General features: G+C 46.4%; 1 protein-coding gene and 1 long non-coding RNA gene across 3 annotated transcripts; one reads left to right on the top strand and one right to left on the bottom strand.

The window, feature by feature from the left end:
* Nucleotides 1–253: 253 nt before the first annotated feature.
* LOC116896575 lies at nucleotides 254–12,922 on the top strand. The gene is made up of 3 exons (XR_004387345.1): nucleotides 254–363; nucleotides 11,477–11,605; nucleotides 12,782–12,922. It is a non-coding gene; the product is annotated as an uncharacterized LOC116896575 (long non-coding RNA).
* Nucleotides 12,923–15,445: 2,523 nt separating this feature from the next.
* Psmd4 (proteasome 26S subunit, non-ATPase 4) lies at nucleotides 15,446–24,491 on the bottom strand. Of its 2 annotated transcripts, none has more exons than XM_032897782.1 (9): nucleotides 24,389–24,491; nucleotides 19,144–19,284; nucleotides 18,336–18,450; nucleotides 17,731–17,817; nucleotides 17,448–17,516; nucleotides 17,074–17,289; nucleotides 16,667–16,784; nucleotides 16,317–16,516; nucleotides 15,446–15,732 (listed from the first exon to the last, which is right to left on the bottom strand). In XM_032897782.1, the coding sequence occupies exons 1-9, from the start codon at nucleotides 24,412–24,414 to the stop codon at nucleotides 15,562–15,564; spliced, it is 1,143 nt and encodes a 380-aa protein (XP_032753673.1). In that variant the 5' UTR covers nucleotides 24,415–24,491; the 3' UTR covers nucleotides 15,446–15,561. The 2 variants fall into 2 exon arrangements, with proteins under 2 accessions (XP_032753673.1, XP_032753674.1); XM_032897783.1 differs by having other exon boundaries at nucleotides 16,676–16,784.
* Nucleotides 24,492–25,353: the final 862 nt, after the last annotated feature.

Below are 25,353 nucleotides of genomic sequence, written 5' to 3'. Positions count from 1 at the left end.
TTAAGTGTTCATGCCGTCTCCTCAGGCTAAGCCGCGATCGCTAGGATGCGGTGCTGGGGTCACAAAATGGGGTGCCACCCCCAAACATTACGTCATCGGGGTGACCATTGCCTCGCGTTCCTCGCACAGTCTAAATTGCTTTATAATCCGGATGGATGCGGTTCTGGCGTCCGCCTGCCTCTGGGCGCACGCACCACGCACAGCCCCTCCCTCTGCGGGAAAGCCGGACAGACTTTGGGATTCGGTGTAAAAGAAACCGGAACCACCGAGACCTGAGACCTGGGACACGCTGCGACCGGAAGTGGGGGAGGTGACGTTGGGAAGTGCTGGCGTGGCCTGAGCCACAACCAAGAAGAGCATAAGGTAGTATGCCGATAGGCCTCTTACGCGAGAGAAGGAGGGAACCCAGACCTATTTCCCATTTAAGCGAACTCTTTCTCCGCCCCCGACACGAGCTTGCTTTACTGTTCCTGTTGAGCTTTCCCGCGCTTTGCCGCCCCGCCCCTTGGAGGCGGGGAAAGGGGCGGAGTCGCAAGGGCGAGGAATTGCCTTGACGCTCTCCCACCTGCTCGCTCGCGGTTTTTTGTTTTTTTGTTTTTTTTTTTGTTGTTGTTGTTTTTTGTAGGATCCATCTGCAAGCCCAGTGTGCCACCTGGCGCGCACTCTATCCCGGCCGCATGACGCCGCCGCCCACCGCGATCGCAGCCGTTTCAAATGACAAGGGTTTTTAAATTTGTGTTTTATTTTCACTTTTTGCAATGTTGGGAATGAAACCTAGTGCTTCACCAAGTCCAAGCAAGAAACCCACCAACATAGCGACTTGGCGAGTTTTTTTGTTTTGGCGATACTGATTTTTGACCGTTGGGAGTCGCACACGCTAGGCAGGTGCACTCGTAACACTGAAGCTATACTATACCCTATCTCTCACTTTTTGGGACAGGGTTTCCACTAAGTTGTCCTGACTGCCTAGTAACTGAGCTACACTGCTTTGCCACCATGCCCAGGTTTTGGTAAAGCTTTTAAAATAAGGCTCTGTTACCTGCCCTTGGGTGCCCATAGCATTTGAACCCAAAAATCTCGGGCTATGGATAGGAGGAATCTTGGATCCAGCACATTCCACATGATGAAATCAGGCAAATCATTCTACCTCCCTGAACCTATTGTTTCATGAATAAAATGGTAACTATAATATCCACCTGCCAAGATTATTTTTGTGAGCATGAAAAGCTTAGAAGGCAGAGTGCTATTTATAAAGGGATAGCAAACTGGAGGAATGCAGTCCTACCTCCGCCTCACCTGCCATCTTTCTCTCAGGTGCTGCAGCTCACAGCACTCTCCTTTCTCTGAATAACTGAGAGTTCGTCACTGGAGAGCTGAGGACGTGGCTCCATTGGGAGATTATATTTCACAAACTTGGGTTGGTGCCTTATGCTCATAATCCCAGCACTTGGAAGGTGGAGGCAGGAGTGCCAAGTTCAAAGCTAGTCTTGGCTCGATAGGGAGTCTGATTTCCACTTCGAATACATGAGACTCAATCCAACAAGGGGGAAAACCCTACGGGTGCATTCCATTCTCACATCCTCCTCTGGGTCTTTCTATAGGTTTAATAATTCCTGTTCATATGTTACCTTATTTAATCCTTACAACTCTAGAGGAAGGTATTACTATGGTCATTTTATACAGAAGGAAACAAGCATTTACAGGCTAGATTAACTGATTTACATGAAGTCAGAAGCAGTGATGTTAAAATTTTGAGAATCCAAAAGAATAAGGGGTGAATTACAGACTTCCCTTGCAAGAGAATTCTGGATAGAAATTTGTTCTTCAATTAGATGTACTAGTCATTTGTTTAAGAAATAGTTTTCAAACTAGGTGTAGTGGTAGAAATCTTGTAATCCTAACACCTGGGAGGTGGAGGCAGAGGAGCAAGAGTTCAAGGCCAGTCTCAGGTACATAGCAAGTTCCAGACTGTATTAATTACTTTTCTATTGCTGCGGTAAAACACCAGGACCGTGGCAACTTACAGAGGATGTATTTGGGCTTACAGTTCCAGAGAATATTATGCCTTCGAGTGGCAGGCAGAGAGGGCAGGAGCAGAAGCTGAGAGCTCTCATCTTGAACTGCAAGCAGAAAGCACAGAGGGAGCTGGGAACGGTTCAAAGGCTGCCCTGGTGACATGCATCATCTAGCAAGAACACACCTCCTGAGCCTCCCAAACATCTCCATCAATTGGGGATCAAATATTCAAGTGCCTGGGGCTGGGGGACAGTTCATCAAACCACCACACAGAGCAGCCTGTGCATGTGAGACCCCATGACCAAATGAGGGGAGGGTGAAGAAAAATATTTTAATTCAGCTAACATTTCATAAACACCATGTGTGAGTTAAGCAGTATTTTGGGCTGGAGAGATGGTTCAGTAGTTAAGAGCACTGGCTGCTTTTACAGAGGGCCAAGTTCAGTTCCCAGCACCACGGAGGAGCTCACAACCATCTGTAACTCTAATCCTAGGGACTCTGACAAGCTCTGGCTTCCATACACATTGTACATGTGGTACATAAATACCATGTAGGCAAAACATACATAAACATAAGAGAACACAGAGCCCCTGGTATGACCTGGACATTCTTACAAATCTGAGGTCTCATCTTGCAAAGGCCAAGACAAGCAGGCCTGGCCAGCCTGGCCAGCACAGTGAGATGCTGTCACTAAAACCAAAAGTAAAAGATAAAGCTTATTAGAAACACTTGCCAGGAGAGGAAGAGAGAGCTATAAAGCAGTGAACATGCATGAAGTCCTTTTACATGCATATTACCGTAAATAATGGAAAAGAACCAACCTGAAAAGTTTACCAACTACTGTTCCAACTACACAAGGCAAAGCCACAGAGGCAGCAATACGTCAGTGGTTGCCAAGGACACACTTAGGTGGAGGAAAGGATGACTAGATAGTGCACAGGGGGATTTTGTGGCATTGACACTTCTGTATGACTCCTTAATAATAGACATGTGACATTGTGCACTTGTCAAAATCCATAGATTGAACACAAAAAATGAAGTTTAAAATGAATTAACTCTAGTTAATAATGATAATGCATTGATGTGTGGGGCTGGAGAGATGCCTCAGCAGTTAAGAGCACTTGGCTGATCTTCCAGAGGACCTGGGTTCAATTCTCAGCAACCACATGGCACCTTACAAGTGTCTATAACTCCAGTTCCAGGGGATCTGACACCCTCACACAGACCAAGCAAAATAAATAAGTTATAATAATAATAATAATAATAATAATAATAATAATAACGATGGGGATTGGGGATTTAGCTCAGTGGTAGAACACTTGCCTAGCAAGCACAAGGCCCTGGGTTCGGTCCCCAGCTCCGAAAAGAAAGAAAAGAAAAAAAAATAATACTAACGATGCATCAATATGATTGATCAGTAGAAAGTAAGGTGCCATGATTCAAGGTAATAAGGTAAATTGATGAGGAATATATGGGTACGGTGTGTATTTTTGCCCAATTTTTCTGCAAACCTAAATATCATTTAAGTGAAGTATATTGAACAAGATTTTAGCCCAACAGTGGTGGCACACACCTTTATTCCCAGCACTCAGGAGGCAGAGACAGGCAAGTCTCTAAATTCAAACCAGCCTGAGTACAGAGTGAGTTACAGGAAGGCTAGGGCCTACACAGAGAAACCCTGTCTTGAAAAGGGGGAAAAATTCAAAGCCAGGGATGTTTTTAAATTCAAAAACAAAATTGCAAAGCAAGGCAGGACAAGGGGAAGTGTTCAAGGGCTGTAGCTGCACACAGGGTAGATGAGGGAGGCTTCTCTGATAAAATTGCAGTTAAGTGGTCCCAGAAGAGCTAACTGATTTTCAGCTATCTGGGTCAAGAACATTCCAGGAAGGAAGTGTGAGACAGAGGGGTTAGCGAGTCAGGTCATGGGGTGATCTGAAGGCTGTTTAAAAGGTCTCTCATGCCTACCAGATGTGGTGGTGCACATCTCTAATCCCAGCACTCGGAGACAGGCAGATCTCTGAGTACAAGGCAGCCTGGTCTACAGAGTGAATTCCAAGATAACCAGAGCTACACAGAAAAAAACTCAAAAAAGGTGGGGAGGGGGAGGAGAGATGGATGTGGCAGCACATGCCTGTAAGCCTAGCACTGGGAAGGCTAAGGCCAAAAGATCACAAGTTTTAGTCCATCTTGGGCTATCTAACGAAATGCTGTCTCTAAAATTGAAAAAACAGCTGGAGAGATGAATCTGCTGTTAAGATCACTTGCTGCTTTTGTAGAGGACCCAGGTTTGATTCCCAGCACCTACGTGGGAGTTTACAACTGATTATAACTCCAGTTTTCCAAGTGATCCAGCACCCTATTCTGCCTTCCTCTTACACCACACACATAGTACGCACACATACATGATAAATTTTTAAAGAGAGTCTCACAGAGACAGGTTGATCTGGGACTGTAGCTCAGTGGTGAAGCTTTCCTAACAGGTGTAAGACCCTAGCCTCAACTCCCTACACCACAGGAAGGAACCAGAGCAGAGAATAGTCACAGGTTCCTGTATCCCGATGCATGGAATAGGCTGCAGGAGGATCAGAAGTGAAAGACCTTGTCTCAGAAGATAAAGGCAGTCATGAAAAGGATCTAGGGTATGTGAAGATTGGAAGGAGGAAACATCCAGGGGAATTCCAAACTTCCATGGAGGCCAAAAGCAAGGAGCGAACGAACCAAGAGAATTCTGAAACCTTAGAAACAAATTTCCTTTTCCTAGGAGGGAAGGAGAGTGATAGATACATTCACAGGTTCCACTCACATTAATAGGGGAGAACTGACCTTGTGGATTGAAGGAAATAGAGCTTATCAATAATCTTGATGTACATATGGTACATTGACAGGCAAAAGCTTATATAGAATGAGTTTGTAAGAATGGAGAAGAGGGCCGGAGAGGTTAAGAGCACAGACTGCACTTCCAGAGGTCCTGAGTTCAAATCCCAGCAACCACATGGTGGCTCACAGCCATCTGTAATGAGATCCGATGCCCTCTTCTGGTGTGTCTGAAGACAGCTACACTGTGCTCATATACATACAATAAATAAATCTTTAAAAAAAAAAAAAAAAGAATGAGAAGAGATGCCAGTGTGGTAGTGTAACCCTTTAATCCCACCTAGCATTTGTGAGGCAGAACCAGGCTGCTTTACACAGTGAGTTCCAGGACAGTCAGCCAAGGCCACATAATGAGACCCTGTCAGATCTGATGGATCCCACAAGGTGGCAGGAGATAATCAACTGAGAGTTCTCTGACCACATTGCTCTGTGGGACACATGGGTGCTTACACACACACACACACACACACACACACACACACACACACACACACACACTTTTTTAAGAATGGAGGAGGGAAAAAGCAAATGAACATTGACTAGTCAAAGAAGAGAGTGGGTACCCATAAGAGCAATGAGGAAGCAGCTTTGGAGGGGATGGGATTGTTTGCAGTGCTGGATTTTTAAAAAGTTGTTTATGGGTACTGTGTATAAAAGTGCCCTGCTAGGTCAGATGAGAGTGTTGGATTCCACAGAGATGGAGTTACAGTGGGCAATGGATGCTGGGAACCAAACTCAGGCCCTCTGGGAAAGCAGTAAGCAATGCCAACTGATGTGCAAGCTCCCCAGCACCAGAAGGAAAAGTTGTTATTTTGTTTGTTTAATTGATTTCATATGTTTATATATGGGTGTTTTGCCTTGAATGATCTACTTGTACTGCATGCCTGTGCTACGTGTGCCAACTGGAGGCCAGGGGAAGGCGTATATCCCCTGGACTGGAGTTACAGATGGTTATGGGCCACAGAGTGCTAGGAATAAAATCCAGGTCCTTCGGGAGAGCAGCAGTGCTTTTAACTGCTGAGTCGTCTCTCCAGCCCCTAGTTTGGGTGTGTGTGTGTGTGTGTGTGTGTGTGTGTGTGTGTGTGTGTGTGTGTTGTGTTTGCTTGTTTGAGGCACGGTCTCTCTCTATGAAGCCCAAACTGGCCTTGAACTTGTGATCCTTCCTGTCTCTACCTCCCAAAGGCAAAAATTGTAGACAGATGTGCATTACCATACCTGGGAGAAAGGGACTTTTAAGATGAAAAAAATGAACTGGGATTGTAGCTCACTTGGTAGGTAGAATGCGTGCCTAGAATTCATGAAGCCATGGGTCTCAGCCTCAGAACACGCTAAAACCTGGCATGGTGGTTCAAGTATATAAACTCAGTTCTTCAAAGGTGTAGAAAAGAGGAGTAGAAGATAGTCATGCTCAGTTACACAGGAAATCTGAGGCCGTCTATCTACATCAGGCCCTATTTCAAAACCCAATAAAATAGTAGTGCTAATAGAGTATGTTGTTAGTACACTACAGGCAGAAATCCTGTAGAGAGCAGACTGCGATTACAGAAAGAAGATGATTTGGATTTCTTGTTGGTTTGGTTTGGTTTTGAATTTTTTCTAGACAGGGTTTCTCCATGTAGCCCTGGCTGTACTGTTTTATAGATCAGGCTGGCCTCAAACTCACAGCAATCCACCTGCCTCATCTCCCCAGTGCTGAGATCAATGGCATGCACCACCACCGCCTGGCTCAGAAAGATGATTATTAAAAGGTCCTGGAAAAGCCAGGTGTAGTGGCAAATGCCTTTAATCCTAGCACTTGGGCGGCAGAGACATAGATCTGTGTGAGTTTAAGATCAGAGTGGGCTGCAGAGTGAGTTCTAGGTCAGCTAGGGCTACATAGAGAGACCTTGTATCAAAAACAAAAGAAAAGATCCTGTCCTTTAAAAAAAAAATGGGGAAAAAGTGAAGACTGGGTGTGGTTCACAAATACAACCTCCTTAAGGGCAGGAGCTGTGTGTGCACAGTAACAGGAGTGCAGTAAGAAAGCTTGCTTAGGGGCTGGAGAGATGACTCAGTGGTTAAGAGCAGCGACTGTTCTTCCAGAGGTCCTGAGTTCAATTCCCAGCAACCACATGGTGGCTCACAATCATCGGTAATAGGATCTGATGCCCTCTTCTGGTATGTCTGAAGATAGCTACACTGTACTTATATTTAATAAATAAATAAATCATTAAAAAAAAACCCTTACATTAATGGCCAGAGAGATGGTTCAGCAATAAAGAGGCTTTTTTTTTTTTTTAAGATGTATTTCTTACATGTAAGTACACTGTAGCTGTCTTCAGACACACCAGAAGAGGGCATCAAATCTCATTACAGATGGCTGTGAGCCACCATATGGTTGCTGGGATTTGAACTCAGAACCTCTGGAAGAGCAGTCAGTGCTCTTAACCACTAAGCCATCTCTCCAGCCCATAAAGAGGCTTTTTTAAAGATTGATTTATTCATACATATGAGTGCTCTATTTGCATGTGTGCCTGCATGACAGATGAGGACATCAGATCCCATTATAGGTGGATGCGAGCCACCATGCGGATGCTGGGATTTGAACTCAGGACCTCTGGAAGAGCAGTCAGTGCTCTTAAACACTGAGCCATCTCTCCAGCCTGTGTCTGACTTCTTTAGTGTACATAAAATAAAATGTTTTCAAAGTTCATCAAAGAAGCTCAAAGCTTCTTTGGATTTTGTTTTTATGGGGGGCGGAGTAGAGGGACGAGGTTGGTTTGATTTGGTTTGGTGGTTTTTGATTTTGTTTTGTTGAGACAGTCTTACTATAACCTAGAACTCAGTATGTAGACTTCAAACTTACAGAGATCTACCTGCTTCTGCCTCCCACTTGGAGGCACCACCACACCTGGCCACATGTTATTTTGTTATTATTTTTTTAATTTTCAAGACAGGAGCTCACTGTGTATCTTAGACAGGATTCAACTTGAGACTTTCCTACTGGAGCTGGGTGCTGGGATCACAGGCTGGCGCCGTGTCCCATGTGAAGTCAGAAAGGTCTTTCATTTCTCTAGGACTTGGTTATCTTCCCATGATTATGTTTATGAGCTACTATGAATTAATGTTCACATAATTAGAGACCAAAGTGCATCTCCACCATTTGCTGATGGAAGCATCCTTCACCCTCTGACTTGCAATGGAGTGACACTAAGCTTTTCTTGGTTTTGTTTTAAACAAAGCCCAGTGTGTCCTCAAACTTGCTATGTAGCCATGGATGTCCTTGAATTTCCTGATTCTTCTGTTTCTACCTCCTCGGTGCTGAAATTACCGGCAGATAGGGTGCTGGGATCCATCCCAAGACTTTGTTCATGCTAGGCAAGCAATCTGCCAACAGACTGCATCTGCAGCACAGTTCTCTGCCCCGAATCAACCAGGTAGCTACAGAGTCATCCCCTCGTAGCTTCCAGCCTCTAATTCACTTCAAAGAGATCAACCTTCCCCCGCTTAGAGCACCCTCTCCTCCTGCACTTCCAATAACTTTGTAAGCTCGCTCGTGCGCTCTCTCTCTCTCTCTCTGTCTCTCTGTCTCTCTGTCTCTTTCTTTGAAACAGGGTCTGTGTAGACCAGACTATCCTCAAACTAATAGAGATCCACCTGCCACTGCCTCCTGTGTGTGAGATTAAAGACCAGTCCCAGGGCACCTGGCCTGTTAGCTCTAAATTTGGTAAAATTTTTTCTCCCTAAAATACCTGGATTGGTTTTGTTTCTTAAACTGAATGCTGACCAGTAAGTTATTGTTGCTGTAAAATTATAAAAAAATAAATGTTGTCTTTTACCCTGAATTTAATCCAGCACCGTAGTGCCCCAAAATATCCAGTAGATAGCTTCACCCCAGTCAGCAAAATGTCTCACCTGCTCTGCTCCATCCCATATCACACTGCTGATGGCTTCTCTCTGAGCCTGGCAACAATCTCTCTATCCATCTAGTTCCCAAGGCAGGCTGCCACTATGCCAGAAATACATGTCCCAATTTCATGGCGGGCTGGCATGTCCAGCCACCACACACTCTCTTGAACTTAAATCGCCACATGAAAGAACACACAACACAATAACCTCTGATCCAATTGATAAGGTATAATTGCCCACCTAGACATACAAAGCCCTGTACACATCCATCCCTTAAGAACATTATAACAACCTGTAAATGTACAGAGAGGAATCTTAACATTAGCCTCCATGTTCTCTCCGCTGCTGCTTCTCCTCACACTAAAACTTTCCCCCCACCAATCCTTCCTTCTCGTGTACCTGCCTTCACCTGCCTAATAATATCATCCTACATGGGAAAGTAAGCCACCAAGAGGCTGGAGATGGCGCAGTTGGTTAGGGCACTTGATGTTCTTGCAGAGAATCCAGGTTCAGTTCTCCGTACCCACACAGAGGCTTACAGCTGGATATAATTCCAGTTGTAGGGGATCTGGCACTGTCTTCAGTCCTCCACAGGCAACAGCATCCATCATGGTACACATATATGCAACTCATATACATACATTCATGCATACAAGAATAAATAAAAGGGTTGGGGATTTAGCTCAGTGGTAGAGCGCTTGCCTAGGAAGCGCAAGGCCCTGGGTTCGGTCCCCAGCTCTGAAAAAAAGAACAAAAAAAAAAAAAAAAAAAAAACCCAATAAATAAATAAATAAATAAATAAATCTTTAAAAATAAATAAATAAATAAATCTTTTTTTTTTTTTTTTTGTAGCTGGGGACCGAACCCAGGGCCTTGCGCTTGCTAGGCAAGCGCGCTACCACTGAGCTAAATCCCCAACCCCTAAATAAATCTTTTAAAACAAGTCTCACCACACTCATGTTCAGGAAACGTCTTCAGAAACAGGAAGTTTCATGAGCCAGACTAGTGCCTGTGGCCTTAAATAGGTGGGAGCCTGAGGCAGATCACTCAATCCTAGGAGTTCAGGGCCAGCCTGGGCAACAAAGCAACACACACACACACACACACACACACACACACACACACACACACACACCATCTGGAAAGGAAGGGTGGGGAAAAAAAGGAGGAGGGAAGGGAAGTTCTCCGATCCCCGACCCCAGCACTGTCAGTCCACACCATGCACATGCAGTCACTATCTTTGCCTAATAACACTGCATGCGCACCTTTGCTAAGCCCTCCACCTGCACACCTGTGCTACCTGGAAACGCTTCAGAGGCTTCTAAGGCCCTGGGACAAGAAAAAAATCTCAGTTTCTTGCCAAACACTCTCATTTCTGAAACTAAGTCTTACAGGATACCACCACTAAACCAAATGCAGAAACCAAGGAGCCGTCTTCCTCATTCCTTGCTCTCATCCAAGGCCCCGAGATTGCCCCCTGAAATGACCAGGAAACTGGATGCTTCTTGGGTATTACGGTATGGCTAAGTAACTTAGATTTATGCAAATCTATCCCATGAGCCCGGGATCCCAATCCTTCCCTCAGTCCTGCCTCTCTGCCTGCCTTGTCCGTAAAACTAATCAAAGTCGGACACTCAGTGTTCTTCCTCTCCAGTTCCCACACACTCCTCTCAGGCTCGCTGCTTTATGAGCTCCAAACCCACCACTGCCTGCATCCTGTGCCACAAACGCTTGATGTCTTGCTCCACAATTCCGCCTGCCTGGGAATACATCTTTAAAGTCATAGCTCCTTGGATATACAGCTGTGGCTATCCTACCTGGCACTGTTATTTGTATTTGGCCTTTGGTTTTCTCGTACTGGACCAAGACACTCCTTTCTTTTTAATTGGGGTTTTAAATGTATTTTAAAGTTGATGCTGCATTATTTTTCCATTTCTTAGAAAAAAAATCCAAATTTAAGTTATCAGGGACAATTTTTCTTAATACTGTTTAGAGGCTAGAGAGATGGCTCAGTGGTTAAGAGCACTGGCTGTTCTTCCAGAGGACCCAAGTTCAATTCCCAGCACTCACATGGAGGCTCACAACTACCTGTAGCTCCAGTGTTAGGGGTCCAATCCTGCCTTCTGACCTCTGAAGATACAAATTACTTACATGGAGCACAGGCAAACATCTATACATATAAAAATTTTAAGAGAATCAAGTAAGAGAAAGGGAGAAAGAAAGGAGAAGTAAAAAAGGGAAACAAGGAAGGCTAAGGGATGAGGTCACTGGGGGACATTGGTCCCTGTGACGCTATGGCAGCACCGCTAGGGTTGAGAACTGCAAGAATGAGAAAACAAGCCAGGCCTGGTGACTCACACCTGTCATCTCAGCACGCTAACGTCCAGCCTGCGCTACATACTGAGAACCTGTCTCTCTTCATTTGCTTAAGACAGTGTTTCACTTTGGAATCCAGGCTGGCCTAGAACTCACTGTCTAGGTCAGACTGGTCGGGAAATCATCCTCCCACAGCCTCTGAAGTACTGAGATTTTAGATGTGCGATACTATATAAACAGCTAAGAAGTAATTTGAAAATTTATAATTACATTGGTGGTGGTGGTGGTGGTGGTGGTGTGTGTCGTACACGTAGTGGGAGGGAGAGGTGTCATCCTCCTGTGGAAGTCTAAAACAACTTATGGGAGTTGTTTCTTCTGGCAGGTCATCCTGGGGGTTGAACTCAGGTCACCAGGCCTGGCTGCAGGTGGTTTTACCCAATGGGCCATCTCACTGACTGGTTAACATATCACCCAGCTCTCTCGGCTTCAGCCTTCAATTTTACTTCCTAGAGTAAGTACCCTGTGGGTGGGACCACTAACATTTTTTCCAGCCCACAGTTCTGGTTAGTAATGTAAAGGTCCTCCATCAGGTGTGGTGGCCGCACACGTTTAATCCCAACATTCCAGAAACCGAGGCTGATGGATCTCTGAGTTTGAAGCCAGTCTGGCTCAGGCAGGGAAGTCCAGGCCAGCTAGCTGTACATAGTGAGTGAGGCCTTGTCTAACAGAGCAAAGGGGGCTTATTCTTTTTTCCTATTCTTTTGTTTTTCAAGATAGTGTTTCTGTGTGTAGCCCTGGCTGTCCTGGAATTCATTCTGTAGACCAGGCTGGCCTGGAACTCACAGAGATTTGTCTCTGCCTCCCAAGTGCTGGGATCAAAGGCTTGTGCGTGACTCGGGGACCTCCTTTTAAGGGCTTTGGGAGTGGCATGTGATTGGGAGAGTTCAGCTGGGAGCTGCACAGCTTTGCTTCACTGGTTCCACCCCTGCCATTCCATTGCAGCAGTGTGGCAGTGTTCATTTCGTTTGGTTGGTTTGGTTTTTGTTTTTCAGGACAGAGTTTCTCTGTGTAGTCCTGGCTGTTCTAGAACTCACTCTGTAGACCAAGCTGGCCTCACATTCAGAGATTCACCCACTCTGCCTCCAAGTGCTGGGATTAAAGGTGTGCACTACTATTCTCCCCATGCGTTTATTTTTCCTAAGCTCAATCCTAGAGTTCCTCTCACCATCCTATGGATGGGTGCAGCTGACACAGGAACAGGTGCATGGCACAGCTGTGCTGACTCCCATGCTGCCTGCACAGCCATCTGGCCAGTCCTCACTTCCTGCTGTCTTGGATCAGGAAGCTTCCCTTCACCCTCCTTGCTGCTGCCGTATCATCTCACAGCACCAGCTTCTTCCTGTCAGCTGATCTTTCACTTTTGTACTCACTTCACATCCGGATCACTGCACCCCTCCTCCCAGTCCCCGGGGATCACTCTATTTTCACACACACTACACTATTCATTTCTCCTTTCCAACTGACCCCCCACTTCACTCTCATGTGTTTTCTCTCTCATTTAGGTGTATGTCGCACCTCAGTGAATTTCATCAGGGTTGCTTACAGGAGCATTGAGTACAGTTATTTATAGGAAGATAGCACCTTACCAGTGATTACATTACTAAAGAAAATGTCTCCCTAATCCCAGCTAACAGAAAAGGATGAATACGGGGCTTTGTGAGCTCCTTGCCCTGACTTCATGAAGTCTTTGGACTGTGAAACCCTGCCTCATTATCCTTGACCTGATGTCTCTGCGAGTTCAAGGCCAGGCTAGTCTACAGAGTAAGTTCTAGGATAGCCAAGGCTACACAGTGAAACCATTTCAAAAAACCATATGCATATATAATATATATAATTAGAAAATATATCCTGGATTACTATAATGTGTTTCCCATTATAATCATTTCCTTATAAACATTCTACAGAGTTTGTTCCCTCAAGATAGGAGGTTACGTCTCTTTCATAGCGCCTAGGTACATAAAAAGGGTTACTTCTAGGATTTCAAGAGGCAGAAGACTCATGCGCGTGGAAGGTTAAAACAGAGTTCAGGGCCAGCCTGAGCTACAGAGACCCAATCTCAATCCAGCTATAATATGACTAAACTTAGGAGAGAATTAATCGTTGCAGGGCAGAGTGTTGAAATGACTCAGCTGGTAAAGGCACCTGCCACCAAGTACAACATCCTGAGTTTGTTTCCTGGGACCCACATGGTAGGAGAGAACCAACATTCATAAATCACTACTGAGCTCCACATTTGCACCACTGCCCTGAGAGTGTACATTCATACACACACACACACACACACACACACACACACACACACACACACACACGCAATACAAATATACAAAAAGGTCAGTTCCTTTTAGATTATGAGTCTCATGTATGATAACAAAGATGATTCCAAAACTTGCAGTGAACTTGAAGCTGGTTTTATAGCTTAATCTGTATTTTCTCAGAGGTCCTCCCTTAATAAGCACTTTATATTATATGGAAAGAAACCCATTAATCCAGCACTTTTTAGAGGCACAGGCAATATCTCTTTAAGCTGAAGGCCAGCCTGTTCTGTACAAATGTGAGGCAGTGGCTAGGTAGGGCTGGAGACACAGCTCGCACTAGGTGCTCTCACAGCTCAGCACTAGATCTCTCACAGCTCAGTACTAGATGCTCTCACAGCTCAGCACTAGGTGCTCTCACAGCTCAGCACTAGATGCTCTCACAGCTCAGTACTAGGTGCTCTCACAGCTCAGCACTAGAGGCTCTAGCAGAGGAGTCAGGTTGCTGAAATGCTTGTCACAGAAGCTTGAGTTTGACCCCTAACACCCATGTAAAAGCAAGATAGGGCATTGTGCCTGTAATCCCAGCACTGGGGAGACAAACAAAGAGATCTCTGCGGATACTGACCAGCCAGTCTATTCAAACTGGCAAGGTCCAGATCCCACGAGATACACTCATCTCAAAAATTAAGGGGAAAAGGGATTGAGGAAGATACCAGGCCCACCCTTGGGTGTGTGGATGTGAACATGTACACAAACATACACACAAAGCAATGAAACGGTTCTGAAATATGGGATTCTAATAGTCTAATACCTAGTGTAATAGCAGGTATACTATAATACATGAGTAAGAAAACTGGGTCACAAGAAGGGGGCTGACAGAGGGTAGAAGATAGCCGGCAGCTTAAGAACACTCACTGCCTTTGCAGAGAACCTGGGTTTGACTACATGCAGTGCCAGTTCTAGAGAGTCTGATGCCTTCTCTGAACTCCATGGCATCAGGCAAGCAAATGACCTGCTTTGAGGTCACATGGCACATGGCATTTACAGTGGAGGCCAGGGGTCAGTCTGGCGTCCCCTCTACAGCTTTATGTGAACTGAAGGATCAAATCCTTATCACTAGAGGCTAGAAAGACCGCTCAGCAGTTAAGGAGCAGTGGCTGCTCTTCCAGACGACCTAGGTTTGAGTCTCATCACCAACATGGCAGCTCACAGCCATCTGATCCAGTTCCTGGGGAACCAATACCGTCTTCTGGCTCTGTGGACGCCAGACGTGCACGCAGACAGACACATGCAGGCATGCCCTATATAAAAACTTTCTGCTTTAAATTTTTCAAGGCAGGGTTTCTCTGTATAACCCTGGCTGTACTGGAACTCGCTCTGTAGACCAGGCTGGCCTTAAACTCAGAGATCCACCTGCCTCTGCCTCCCAAGTGCTGGACACCTAGCACATAAAACCTTCAGAAAAAAAATTCTTAGGGAGTTTTCATGGCAAGTGCCTTTTCCCACTGAGCCATCTTGCCAGATCCTTCATAATTCTCTCGTGAACCAGCATGGTAGTCCATACCTTACTCCCAGCAACAGGGAGGCAGAGAATAATGGGTCTCTGTGAGTTTGAGGTCAATTAGTATACTTAATAATTATAGATCAGGGGGTGGGGGATTTAGCTCAGTGGTGGAGCGGGCAAGCGCAAGGCCCTGGGTTCAGTCCCCAGCTCCAAAAAAAAGAAAAGAAAAAAAAATAATTATATACATACATCTCAAAATACACACACACACACACACACACACACACACACACACACACACGCACACACACACACACACACACACACAGTCTTTTAAGCCAGACATACACTGTTCACTTGTCCTTAGACTGTGATCCTGTTGCAATCCTCGATTCGCCTCAGTAGTCCTCAGCAAAGCCCAAGGATGTCAGGGATGGAGATGAGGGGAAGAGGTCATCTGCAGAGCAGGAAGTGGAGGACATTCCTTCAGGTCCACACCTCCCCTCTGTGAAAGCTATCACTATTGAAGCAAAGGGAAAACTCCAAGCTTTATTCTGTTGTCAAGGCCGCAGAGCACATCTAAGTCTTTATCCAACCCCATCCTTACAGTCCCCGGGGCAGACTCGGCTACCCCTCCCTCCGGCCTCACTTCTTCTCTTCCTCTTTCTTGTCCTTCTTGCCATCCTTGGTGGCCTGGGAGGCCAGAGAGCCCATTGCATTTCGAATGGCTTCATTGTTGGGATCCACACCTGGAAGGTTCTCTAGGACGCTCTGAAGGAACTCTGGGTCCTGCATCACGTCATAGTCATCCTCCTCCTGAAAAAGGGCACCATGAACTGGGCACATGGAACAGCAGAGTGTGGTGGCAGGGAGCACACAGTGTGAGGGACAGCAACATGATGCTGCCCACTCCTGACTGCAGGGGTGGGGTATGCAGCCAAGGGAAGGAAAGGGGCAAGTTAACAAGATGTGTGCCCACGAATGGTGAGCACTCCTGACAACGCAGAAGCCTGAGAACCCTGCTAACTGAACTGACAGGAAAACTAAACACCTCCACAGCAGCTTTCAGCGGGGGTGGGAGGTGTTTGGGGGGTGGGGGGTGGACACCCAGCACTCCTTTCCCCCAGACCCTCTTGGGAGGAGTCATGCAGAACTGTTAAGTATGGAGATGACAGGCCACACCCACTAGGAAACTACAGGACAATGGAACACTTCTCTAACTCACTCTGTTGTCTTGGTAAGGTTTACAAAGAAACACACACCTACGTGTTTCCTTCTGTTGCTCAAGACCCTTCTTCTGAAATGCTAGGGAGGAAAGGCTGTGGCCCTAAATGGATAAGGATCTGAATACAAGGGGACTTCAGGCCTGGCTGTATTGGAGGGTCACTGCTGGCCCTCACCTTGACTGGCTCAGACGTGTCCATGGCTGAGCTGGCATCGATGTCCCCTGATTCTGCTTGGCCAAACTCTGCTCCCTGCAGGGACATCTGCATGGCATAGGCAATCTGCTCTTCCTCAGTCATGCTGCTTAGGTCAGGAAGCCCCGCACGGCCAAACTCCTGCTGGCTGATGGTCATCTTCAGTAGGGCATCATCTGAGTCTGGGCAAAGACAGAAGAGCAGGATAGACCTAGTACATAGTCCACAGGGCTGCCACTACTCCCCAGCCCAGCCCAGGCCACCCCAGCCCAGCCCTCCCCACCACAGCTTGAAATAGCTAGCACCCTCAGACCCAGGACTTTGGAATCCACCTCGTTCACCTTCAGTCCCAGGTGTGGCAATTCCAGCCTCAGCTGCAGAGGCTGCGGCAGCCCGTCGTGCCTCCTCCTCCTGCCGCTGCCGCTGCTCTTCCATAGAGACACGAAGGGCCTGGTAAAGAGCAAGAGAGATCAACTCCTGGGGACCACACTTGATGCTGTGGCTCTGGCTTACAACATGGCGAAAAAGCTGTAACCCTGACAGGTCGTAAGGGAGAATGGAAGAAGCAAGGCAGAGCTTGGGATTTAATTGGGAAAAATGAAGACACTAGAGCCTTGCGTTGATGCCCTTCAAGGAAGGGAAAAGGGTCTTAGAAAACAGTGGAAGTGCTCAGGACTGTCTAGTCCTATCAGCTGGATATCTGTATGCAAACAGAACCCCAGGGTCAACATTTGCTTACCAGGGCCAATTCAGGATCAGCACTGGGATCTACTCCAAACTCAAAGTCACTGGCACCAAGACCCAGCATGGCGCCGCCTTCCCCAGCTAGAATAGGAGAACTGATGAGAGCATCGGCCAGGCTGGGCCCAGGAGGCACTGTCACTAGATGTGATCCAGTTCCGTCCTTGCCATTTAGTGTGTTCACAAAGGCTGTCAGCTTCTCTGTGTTCACCTCCTGCAGAGTAGAGAGCACACAACAGAAACCTCCATCACTTACTGCTTCAGCCTGTGGCTGCAGCTGTCTCCAGAGTCCTAGTGGGGACTCAACTCTAGAAAAGGACGGTCTTACTCGAAACCATGGGATTGGATCCCATGCCTAAAATCCTGACTTACCTCTTCCCCAAAATTGATGATGTCAACATTCACTTTTTCTTTCTTAAGGCGTTTAGCTAGTTTCACCAGCTAGGGAGAAAAATCAAATTCATTGTCTGTAGTGAGGACTGGACTTGCCGCATAGAAGCATACAGAAATTCAGCATCCTACCAAACGTCTGCCCCAGCACTGAACTCACAATCACCTTCCCCAAGTGACATGCTAACACCTCTGCCCAGTTCTAAGTACTGCCAGATACTGCCAGAAGGAGGCTCGCGTGGGCGTGGGGGCCATCTGCACTCACATCCTTCTCGTTGTCCTCCACAGGGCTACCCACGAAGGCGATGATGCGCATCTTGTGATTCTTGCCCTGCCGGTGCTTCAGAGCCAGCTTGGAGAGGAAAAGAAGTTCCCATCAATCGCAGGAAGCACATGTCCCTCCCTGTGTCAGTCTGTTCTTCCTGCTCCTTACAGTACCTGCGAACCTCAGAGTCTACTCATTCAATACACGCCTCTTCCCTCTGTTGTGCCTCAGGTGGACCAGAGTGTAAGACCAGACTTCATATTCCCCACACTCATGCTGCCCATCCTTTCTATACTGAGTAAGTGCCCTCTAAGTCAGTGGTTCCCAACCTGGGGAGGAGTTGGACGACCCTTTCACAGGGTAGCACATTGGAAATTTACATTATAATTCCTAACAGTGGGCAAAATGGTAGTTATGAGTAGCACCAGAAATAATGTCCTGGCTGGGGTCAGCACAGCACGAGGAGCCAGTTTGAAGGATCACAGCCTTAGGAAGGCTGAGAGCCACTGCGCTAGATCCTCTCCCATCATGCTCTACCTAGTACTCGATCACAGCTCTGGAGAAATGGTCACCAACCCTCACAGCGGGGAGCCAGCAGGACTCACATGGGCCACTCGGATGCCAGTGCAGAAGGTGATCTTGCCTTTGGGTTGGACAGTGTGGAGCTTGGAGAGGATTCGGCCAGTGTCAGGGGTGAGTGTGGTCAGCACCTCACAGTCACTGGGTGTGAGTAAAGCATTTTAGTCAATTCAGATCACACAAGTGCTTCCTAACCATTCATCATCTCCTTCTCTCCTTCCTTCCTTCCTTCCTTTTCTTCCTTCCTTTCTTTCTTTTCCCCCCAGAGACAGGATTTCTCTGTCCTGAAACTATGTAGACCAGGCTGGCCTCAAACTCAGAGATCTGCCTGTCTCTGCTCCCGAGTGCTGGGATAAAGATGTGTGCCCCCACTACCTGGCTATTCATCTTTTTTCTGGAGAGATGGTTCCTTGGTTACGAGCACTCACTGCTCTTGCGGAGGCCTCAGCTTCAGTTCCCAGCACCCACATGGCTATTCACAATCAGCTGCAACCCCGTTCCAGGGGATCTAACCCCTTTTCCGACCTCTGTGGGCATTATGAGTGACCATGGTGCATACACACACATACATGCAGACAAAACATTTATTTATATGTATATAATACAAAATAAACCTTAAAAAGAGAAAGGTACATTATCAAGTTTGAAGGTCGCCAGGACTACATGAAAAACCCTGTGTGGACATCCTCCCCGCACAGCAAGCTGTGCTGCTGCTCAAGGAGGTGGAGCACAGGGAGGGATGGGCCCAGCCTGTGCAATCAACCGAAGGGCGATCACCTGCAGCCCAATATGGGAGCACCACCCACCTTCACAGCCCCACTGTGTCCCACGTACTTGGCCAGCGTGATCAAGCCCACGTTATTCTCAGGGTTGCTTCGGGTCTTTGAGTGACATACAATGTTGACAGCATCCTGCTGGGCCTGCAGCCGGGTGGGAAGGAAGTCTCCATTCCGCATGTACTCACTGTTGTCCACACTGTCAGAGTAGGAGAAAAAGGGGAAAAGAACACTGGAGGATTCCCCTGAAACATCTGCTATAATGGAGGACCCTTTCAACCTCTGCCAGGTTCATGTGGTACAGCAGTGGCTCTCAGGCTTCTTGGAACACAGAATCACCTAGAACTTTCTATCTTTTTTTTTTTTTTTTTTTTTTAAGATTTATTTTATGTGAGTACACTGTCCCTGCTTTTAGACACACCAAAAGAAGGCATTGGATCTCATTACAGATGGTTGTGAGTCACCATGTAGTTGCTGGGAATTGAACTCGGGACCTCTGGAAGAGCAGTCCGTGCTCTTAACCTCTGAGTCAGCTCTCCAGCCTGTAACTCTTTCCATCTTTAACAGGTAAGGCAGCACACAGCTGTAATCCTGGAACTCTGTGTATGTAGCTAGGAGGATCAGGAATTCACGGCCAGCCTCAACTATATTATAAGTTTGAGGACAGCTTGAGCTATGTAAGACCCTATCTCAAAGAAAACAACAACAACAAACCCAAACCAAAGTCTATGTAATAGACTCTGGCTTCTCAGAGTTTCCTACCTTTTTTGGTCACACAACCTACCACCTACCATTGAGCCAACTGGTTCAGGACCAACTCTTTTTTTTTTTTCCTTTTCTTTTTTTTTTTTCGGAGCTTGGGACCGAACCCAGGGCCTTGCGCTTGCTAGACAAGTGCTCTACCACTGCGCTAAATCCCCAACCCCCAGGACCAACTCTTGGTGACCCTTGAAGTCTAGGAGAGTTCTTGCAGGCGGTGACACTACTGTGCTAAGGGAAGGGAGCAGTGACCAGAACAAGATACTTTATTCTACTTGAAAACATAACTCTAGCTCAGTGGTAACTTTTGTCCACCTTCTAAAGCTTTATCTGGTAATAAATAAAATAAAAACTAGTAAGGAAGGGTAATGTGCTGAAAAAGCAGAAACAGGACTGACTATTGGGCAGTGTAATATCAGCTGAGGCACAGGCTCAAGTTTTCATTCGCAGCCACTATTAAAACTATCCATTTGTGTGTACGGCTGTTTTGTCTGCATGTATGTACTGGTGCCATGAGCTTGCCGACTGCTTATGGATGCCAGAAGCAGGTGCTGGGTTCCCTGGAACTGGAGTTACAGACAATTTGGAACACGTAGATGCTAGGAATTAGAACCATGCCCTCTGGTTCTAATTCAAAAGATCAGCAGCCAGAGCTCTTTTCACCACTGAACATCGCTCTCCAGCCCCTGGTTTTTTTTTTTTTTTTTTTTTTTTTTGGAGCTGGGGACCGAACCCAGGGCCGCAAGCGCTCTACCACTGAGCTAAATCCCCAACCCCTATTTTTTAACTCTAAGAAAGTTGCTTGTTTCTCTAAGGCCCAGTTACTTCACTTTTTCATTCTATTACTTTTGGGAACTCAGATCGAAAATGGGCACATGCTGCTGCAACTTGCATACAGAAATCAGAGGGCAGAGACTGAACAGGTCATCAGACTCACAAGGCAAGCACTTCTACCAGCTGAGCTATCTTGTTTTTTCCTTGTATTTTTACATGCATGGAAGTACTGAGCATAGTACCTAACACTTAGCAAAGATAAACACAGGTTTCATGTATGATACCCTGGATTTGATCATACCACAACAAAACAGGAAGCATTCCAAGAGAGTAGTTTAGTGGTGACCCAAACACACATCTGTGAACAAACTATGTGAAGGCCCAGCTGATGCACTGGCCATCTCACTGAAGCCCTGCCTTCCTGAAACAGCTCCCCAGTACTCTTCCAGGGGGTGTGGCAGATCCAAATATAAAAACAGAGGCTTCAAGCACAGTCAGATGGAACAGCTACTAAGGGTAAGGACTGTGGGCAAGCCGATGAATGGATAGATGGGGAAACAGTCAGAATAGGAAAGGTGCTTTAGAGAGAGAACTGACATGGACGTCGAAGCTGTGCTACCTTCGCTGGGGAAGGAGAGTGGTTACTGGTGGAAAAACCACAGGTGCCTTACCACCTATGCACACATCCCTTAAAAAGCCACACTGTCAATGTTAATTCTACTATGGCAGAGGCAGGAGGACTACAGGGAATTCCTGGCAGGGCTACATAGCAAGAGCCTGTTTCAGACAAAACACCATACTGCCCAGCCTTCCCTCTTTCCAGCTTGGTATGGTGGAGTAGTGTTGTTTGTATTTCTTAGAACTGCTTCCCTCAACAGCATGTCATACTTCATTCCCCAAATCATAAAAACTTGGGCTTAAGGTATTACCCAACCTTCCCATGACACCATAATTTTAATCCTGACCACAGCTGGGAGGAAGTTCTGTGGTGGGGTACTTGCTTAGCATCAACAAGGCCCAGGGTTTGATCCTTACTCAGTCTTGCAAAATCAATTAATCTGTCAACACAGGACAGGCAACAGAGCATGCCTGTAGGTTCAGCTACTTGGGAAGCCAAGGAATGAGGACTTCTTGAATCGAGGATTTGGGGGCAACATACTGAGATCCTCTCACTCTGCCCCTTCCCAATCTCAGTCTCCCTTAGAAACAGGGTGAGCTTTCTATAACTGAAGATGAACTGATCTTCCTGAGTCTACCTCCTAAGTCCAGGATTACAGGTGTGGGGCAGCGCGTCTGACCTGAGCTAACATCTCTATATAACAACAATAAACACAACAGTGAGCTCTAGGCTAGCCTACTGTCCAAGTGTAATGCCGTGTATAAAAACTAACAAGAGAATCTGATTCAGCAGATTAAGGCTAAAGTCAAAACACTTGCATTTTAGAATAGGCCCCTACAGAGAATCCTGTTGCCTGGAAAAGCAGGACACCTCAGAAAACAGGAGGGCGGGTCTCCTTCTTCTGTTCCTGGGCAGTCACATTGACTCTAAAGTCACGGGTCCTAATCTTTCCTTTCATGTATCAATCCAGTAATTTTTTTTGAAGCAGGACCTCAATATGCATTCCAAGTTGACCTCAAACTCATGATCCTTGTCTCAACCATCATTTACAGGTGTGTACATCTAGTCAGATCAATATTCTTTTAAACTCCCCCCCCCCCCGGAGCTGAGGACCGAACCCAGGGCCTTGCGCTTGCTAGGCAAGCGCTCTACCACTGAGCTAAATCCTCAACCCCCAGATCAATATTCTTAAATCAATACCAGTCTGTACAAAGATCTAACTCCATCACCCTCAGAATCTCCTCATTGGGGTACAGAACAGAGCTCAAGTCTTCAGTCATTTCTTTCTACAGTGACTTCTCCCATCTTATAACAACAATCTGTGTAAAGGGTCACTCTGGTCTATTTCTCCAACATGGGACCTTTACTTCAGCAACTTTGTAATGACCTCTCCTCCTCAACATGTCTCTTTACACCTCTTAGATTTTGAGGACTCCCCACACACCATGCCACAGAGCACCACCACATACGTACGGCTTACCTACTTATACTATGAGACACAGAAGTTACTACAATTCTCCCACAATGTGCAAAACCTAAGTGCCAGCCAGCAAACAGTTTGAATTCTAAATCCATCTTCTTTTTAATACTCTCTCCCAGAAGTGAATACTTAGAAAAAAAATACAGGACTTAAGATTAAATTTTAAGTTTCAGATGAATAATGAATGACTTTCGAGATTTATTTTTATTGTTTTTAGGTATGTTTGCATGCACACCTACAGAGATCAAAGGCACTGGCTCTTCTGGTCCTGTCAAGAAGGCAGCAGTGAACAGTACAGTACTGGTGCTTGGAACCAAACTCTAGTTCTCTGCAAGACCAGCAAGTGCTCTTACCCACTGAGTCGCCTCTCACCCTCAACAAGTAACTCTTTTGTTGTTTTTGTTTTATCATCTTTTGAGACTCTGTCCTAAAACTTGCTCTGAAGACCAGGCTGGCTTCAAACTCACTCTGCCTCTGCTACCCAAGTGCTGGGATTAAAGGTGTACACCACCACTGCCCAGCTCCCACAAGTAACTTGTAAGAGCAATATTTGGGTTGCACTTAAAATTCCTTTTTAAGGAGTTGGGGATTTAGCTCAGTGGTAGAGCGCTTGCCTAGCAAGCACAAGGCCCTGGGTTTGGTCCTCAACTCCAGAAGAAAAAAAAAACCTATAGAAATTCCCTTTTTATACTAAAAAATTACTCTTGATTTGCTTGAAATTCAAATTTAACTGGGCATCCTGGTTGTCTTGTTCTGAGACAGAATCTTGCTAGGTAGTCCTGATCATGAAAACCCTCTGCCTTGCCCTCCAAGGGCCGGAAAACAAGCCAAGCCATCCTGTATTTAGGTGGCAGTGCTAGCCAATCTCCAAACAGAAACACGAGCCTAGGGACGCTGGCTTATAATCCTACATACTCATCCCAAGTTCAAGGCCAGCCTGTGTATCTTTTCAAATAAAGACTTCAAAACCAACCAGAACTACAGTGTCAAAACTCCATCTGAAAAAATAACGATGACAATAAGTACAATCTAGAAGGGGTGTGGCTCATTGGTAGAGCACTTTCCCAGCATTCACGATGCTCTGGGTTCAATTCCCAGTATCTGAAAACACAAAAACAAAGCCCTCTTGTAGCCCTGAAAAAATATGTTCTCAGCTTTACTTATTTTTCTTGTCCTCAGTTTCTAATCTAACTCCTAATAGGTACTCATCCCAAGTGTAAACTTGGTAAGAACTAATTCATCGGAGAAGAGCACTGTAGTTTTGAATTTGACTCTTGCTCATCACGACCACTTAATTGGCTGTGTGGCTACAGCAGATCACCTAAAGTCCTTCAGACTCGTTATGAAATGAAGGACTATTTTCCTTGAATGCTGTTGTGAGGTTTACGTGAGATAAAAGTAAAGAGAAGAGGAAAAACATTGGAGGCGACTGGAAGGGGCGATTGGCGTCTGCTTTACGGGAGACAGGGAGGCAGGGTCCAGGAAGGGAACCAGGGTTCCCGGGCCTGCGTTCCTGGGCCGGGATGACTCAGGGAGTCGCCTGCCTGTCTCCCGCGGGCCCCAAAGCCACATCTCGCCCGGCCGCCCAGTCCCCAACCCAGGCCCTCAGGTTTAGGCGCCACGCGCAACAGCAACCCAGACGCGCCCCCGGCCACGTCCGAAGTTCCTCACCAAACCATAGTGCTCTCCAACACCATCTTGCCACCTTTCCTTTGCGGACCGGCTCCGGGACTGACAAACAACAGCACCTCCGATTGGCCTGGCGCTCATCACCAATCAAAGAACTCAGTCTTCACGCTGCCCCGCCTCCGCCCCGCGGTGCCTTCTGGGACTTGTAGGCGTTGTGGACATGTAAGGGTTGCTCATCCAGTTGAGTCGGTTACCTTAGCAGCCGCTTGCTTCCGGAGCAGCTAGCGCTTAGCTCTCTGCACAGCTGTGCCTGATGGCGCTCGCCAGGCACCAACACTCTGCAGTGGAAGGCAGGAGAGCTGTAATTTACCCCTCCTCTGCTCTCTGTATATGTTTGGGTTTTTGTTTTGTTTTTGTTGTTACGGTTTGAGAAAGGATGGCTGCAAATTCGCTGTGGAACTCAGGCTAAACTGATCTCCTTGCTTCACCCCCGTTTACATGGTACGCCATCATACTTAGATGTGATCTGCAATTTCCAGGCCAACCTGGGCTACATAGCTACATGGTGAGACTGCCTGAAACAAACATAGACACACACGTGTGCATGCACTACTATGGATATGTCAGTTCAAGCATAATCATTTTGACAATGTGTCAGGATCGTTAATCACACTCTTAACTCCCTGTTTCCCATTGCACTGTGTTTATGCAACTGCTATAAACATTTGTACCCTCAAATTTGATTTATTTATTTACTGCTTGCGTTTTTTTTCTCCCTGCCCCCTCTACTGCCTGCGTTTAATTAAGTACAGAAAAAAAAAAAATCTTTGCAGTCCCTATCTCTAGTATTGACTCTGACAGGATGAAGGAATCCAGAAAAGTTTTGACCAATTTTTAAAAAAAAATTTTTTTTTAAATCTAAGTGTGGGGGTTGGGGATTTAGCTTGCCTAGCAAGCGCAAGGCCCTGGGTTCGGTCCCCAGCTCCAAAAAAAAAAAAAAGAAAAAA

Source organism: Rattus rattus, chromosome 3 (assembly GCF_011064425.1).
Source record: "Rattus rattus isolate New Zealand chromosome 3, Rrattus_CSIRO_v1, whole genome shotgun sequence".
In the NCBI taxonomy this organism is placed as follows: Eukaryota; Metazoa; Chordata; class Mammalia; order Rodentia; family Muridae; genus Rattus; species Rattus rattus.
Note: the sequence above shows the minus strand (reverse complement) of the source record. Positions and strands in the feature narration are given on the sequence as shown.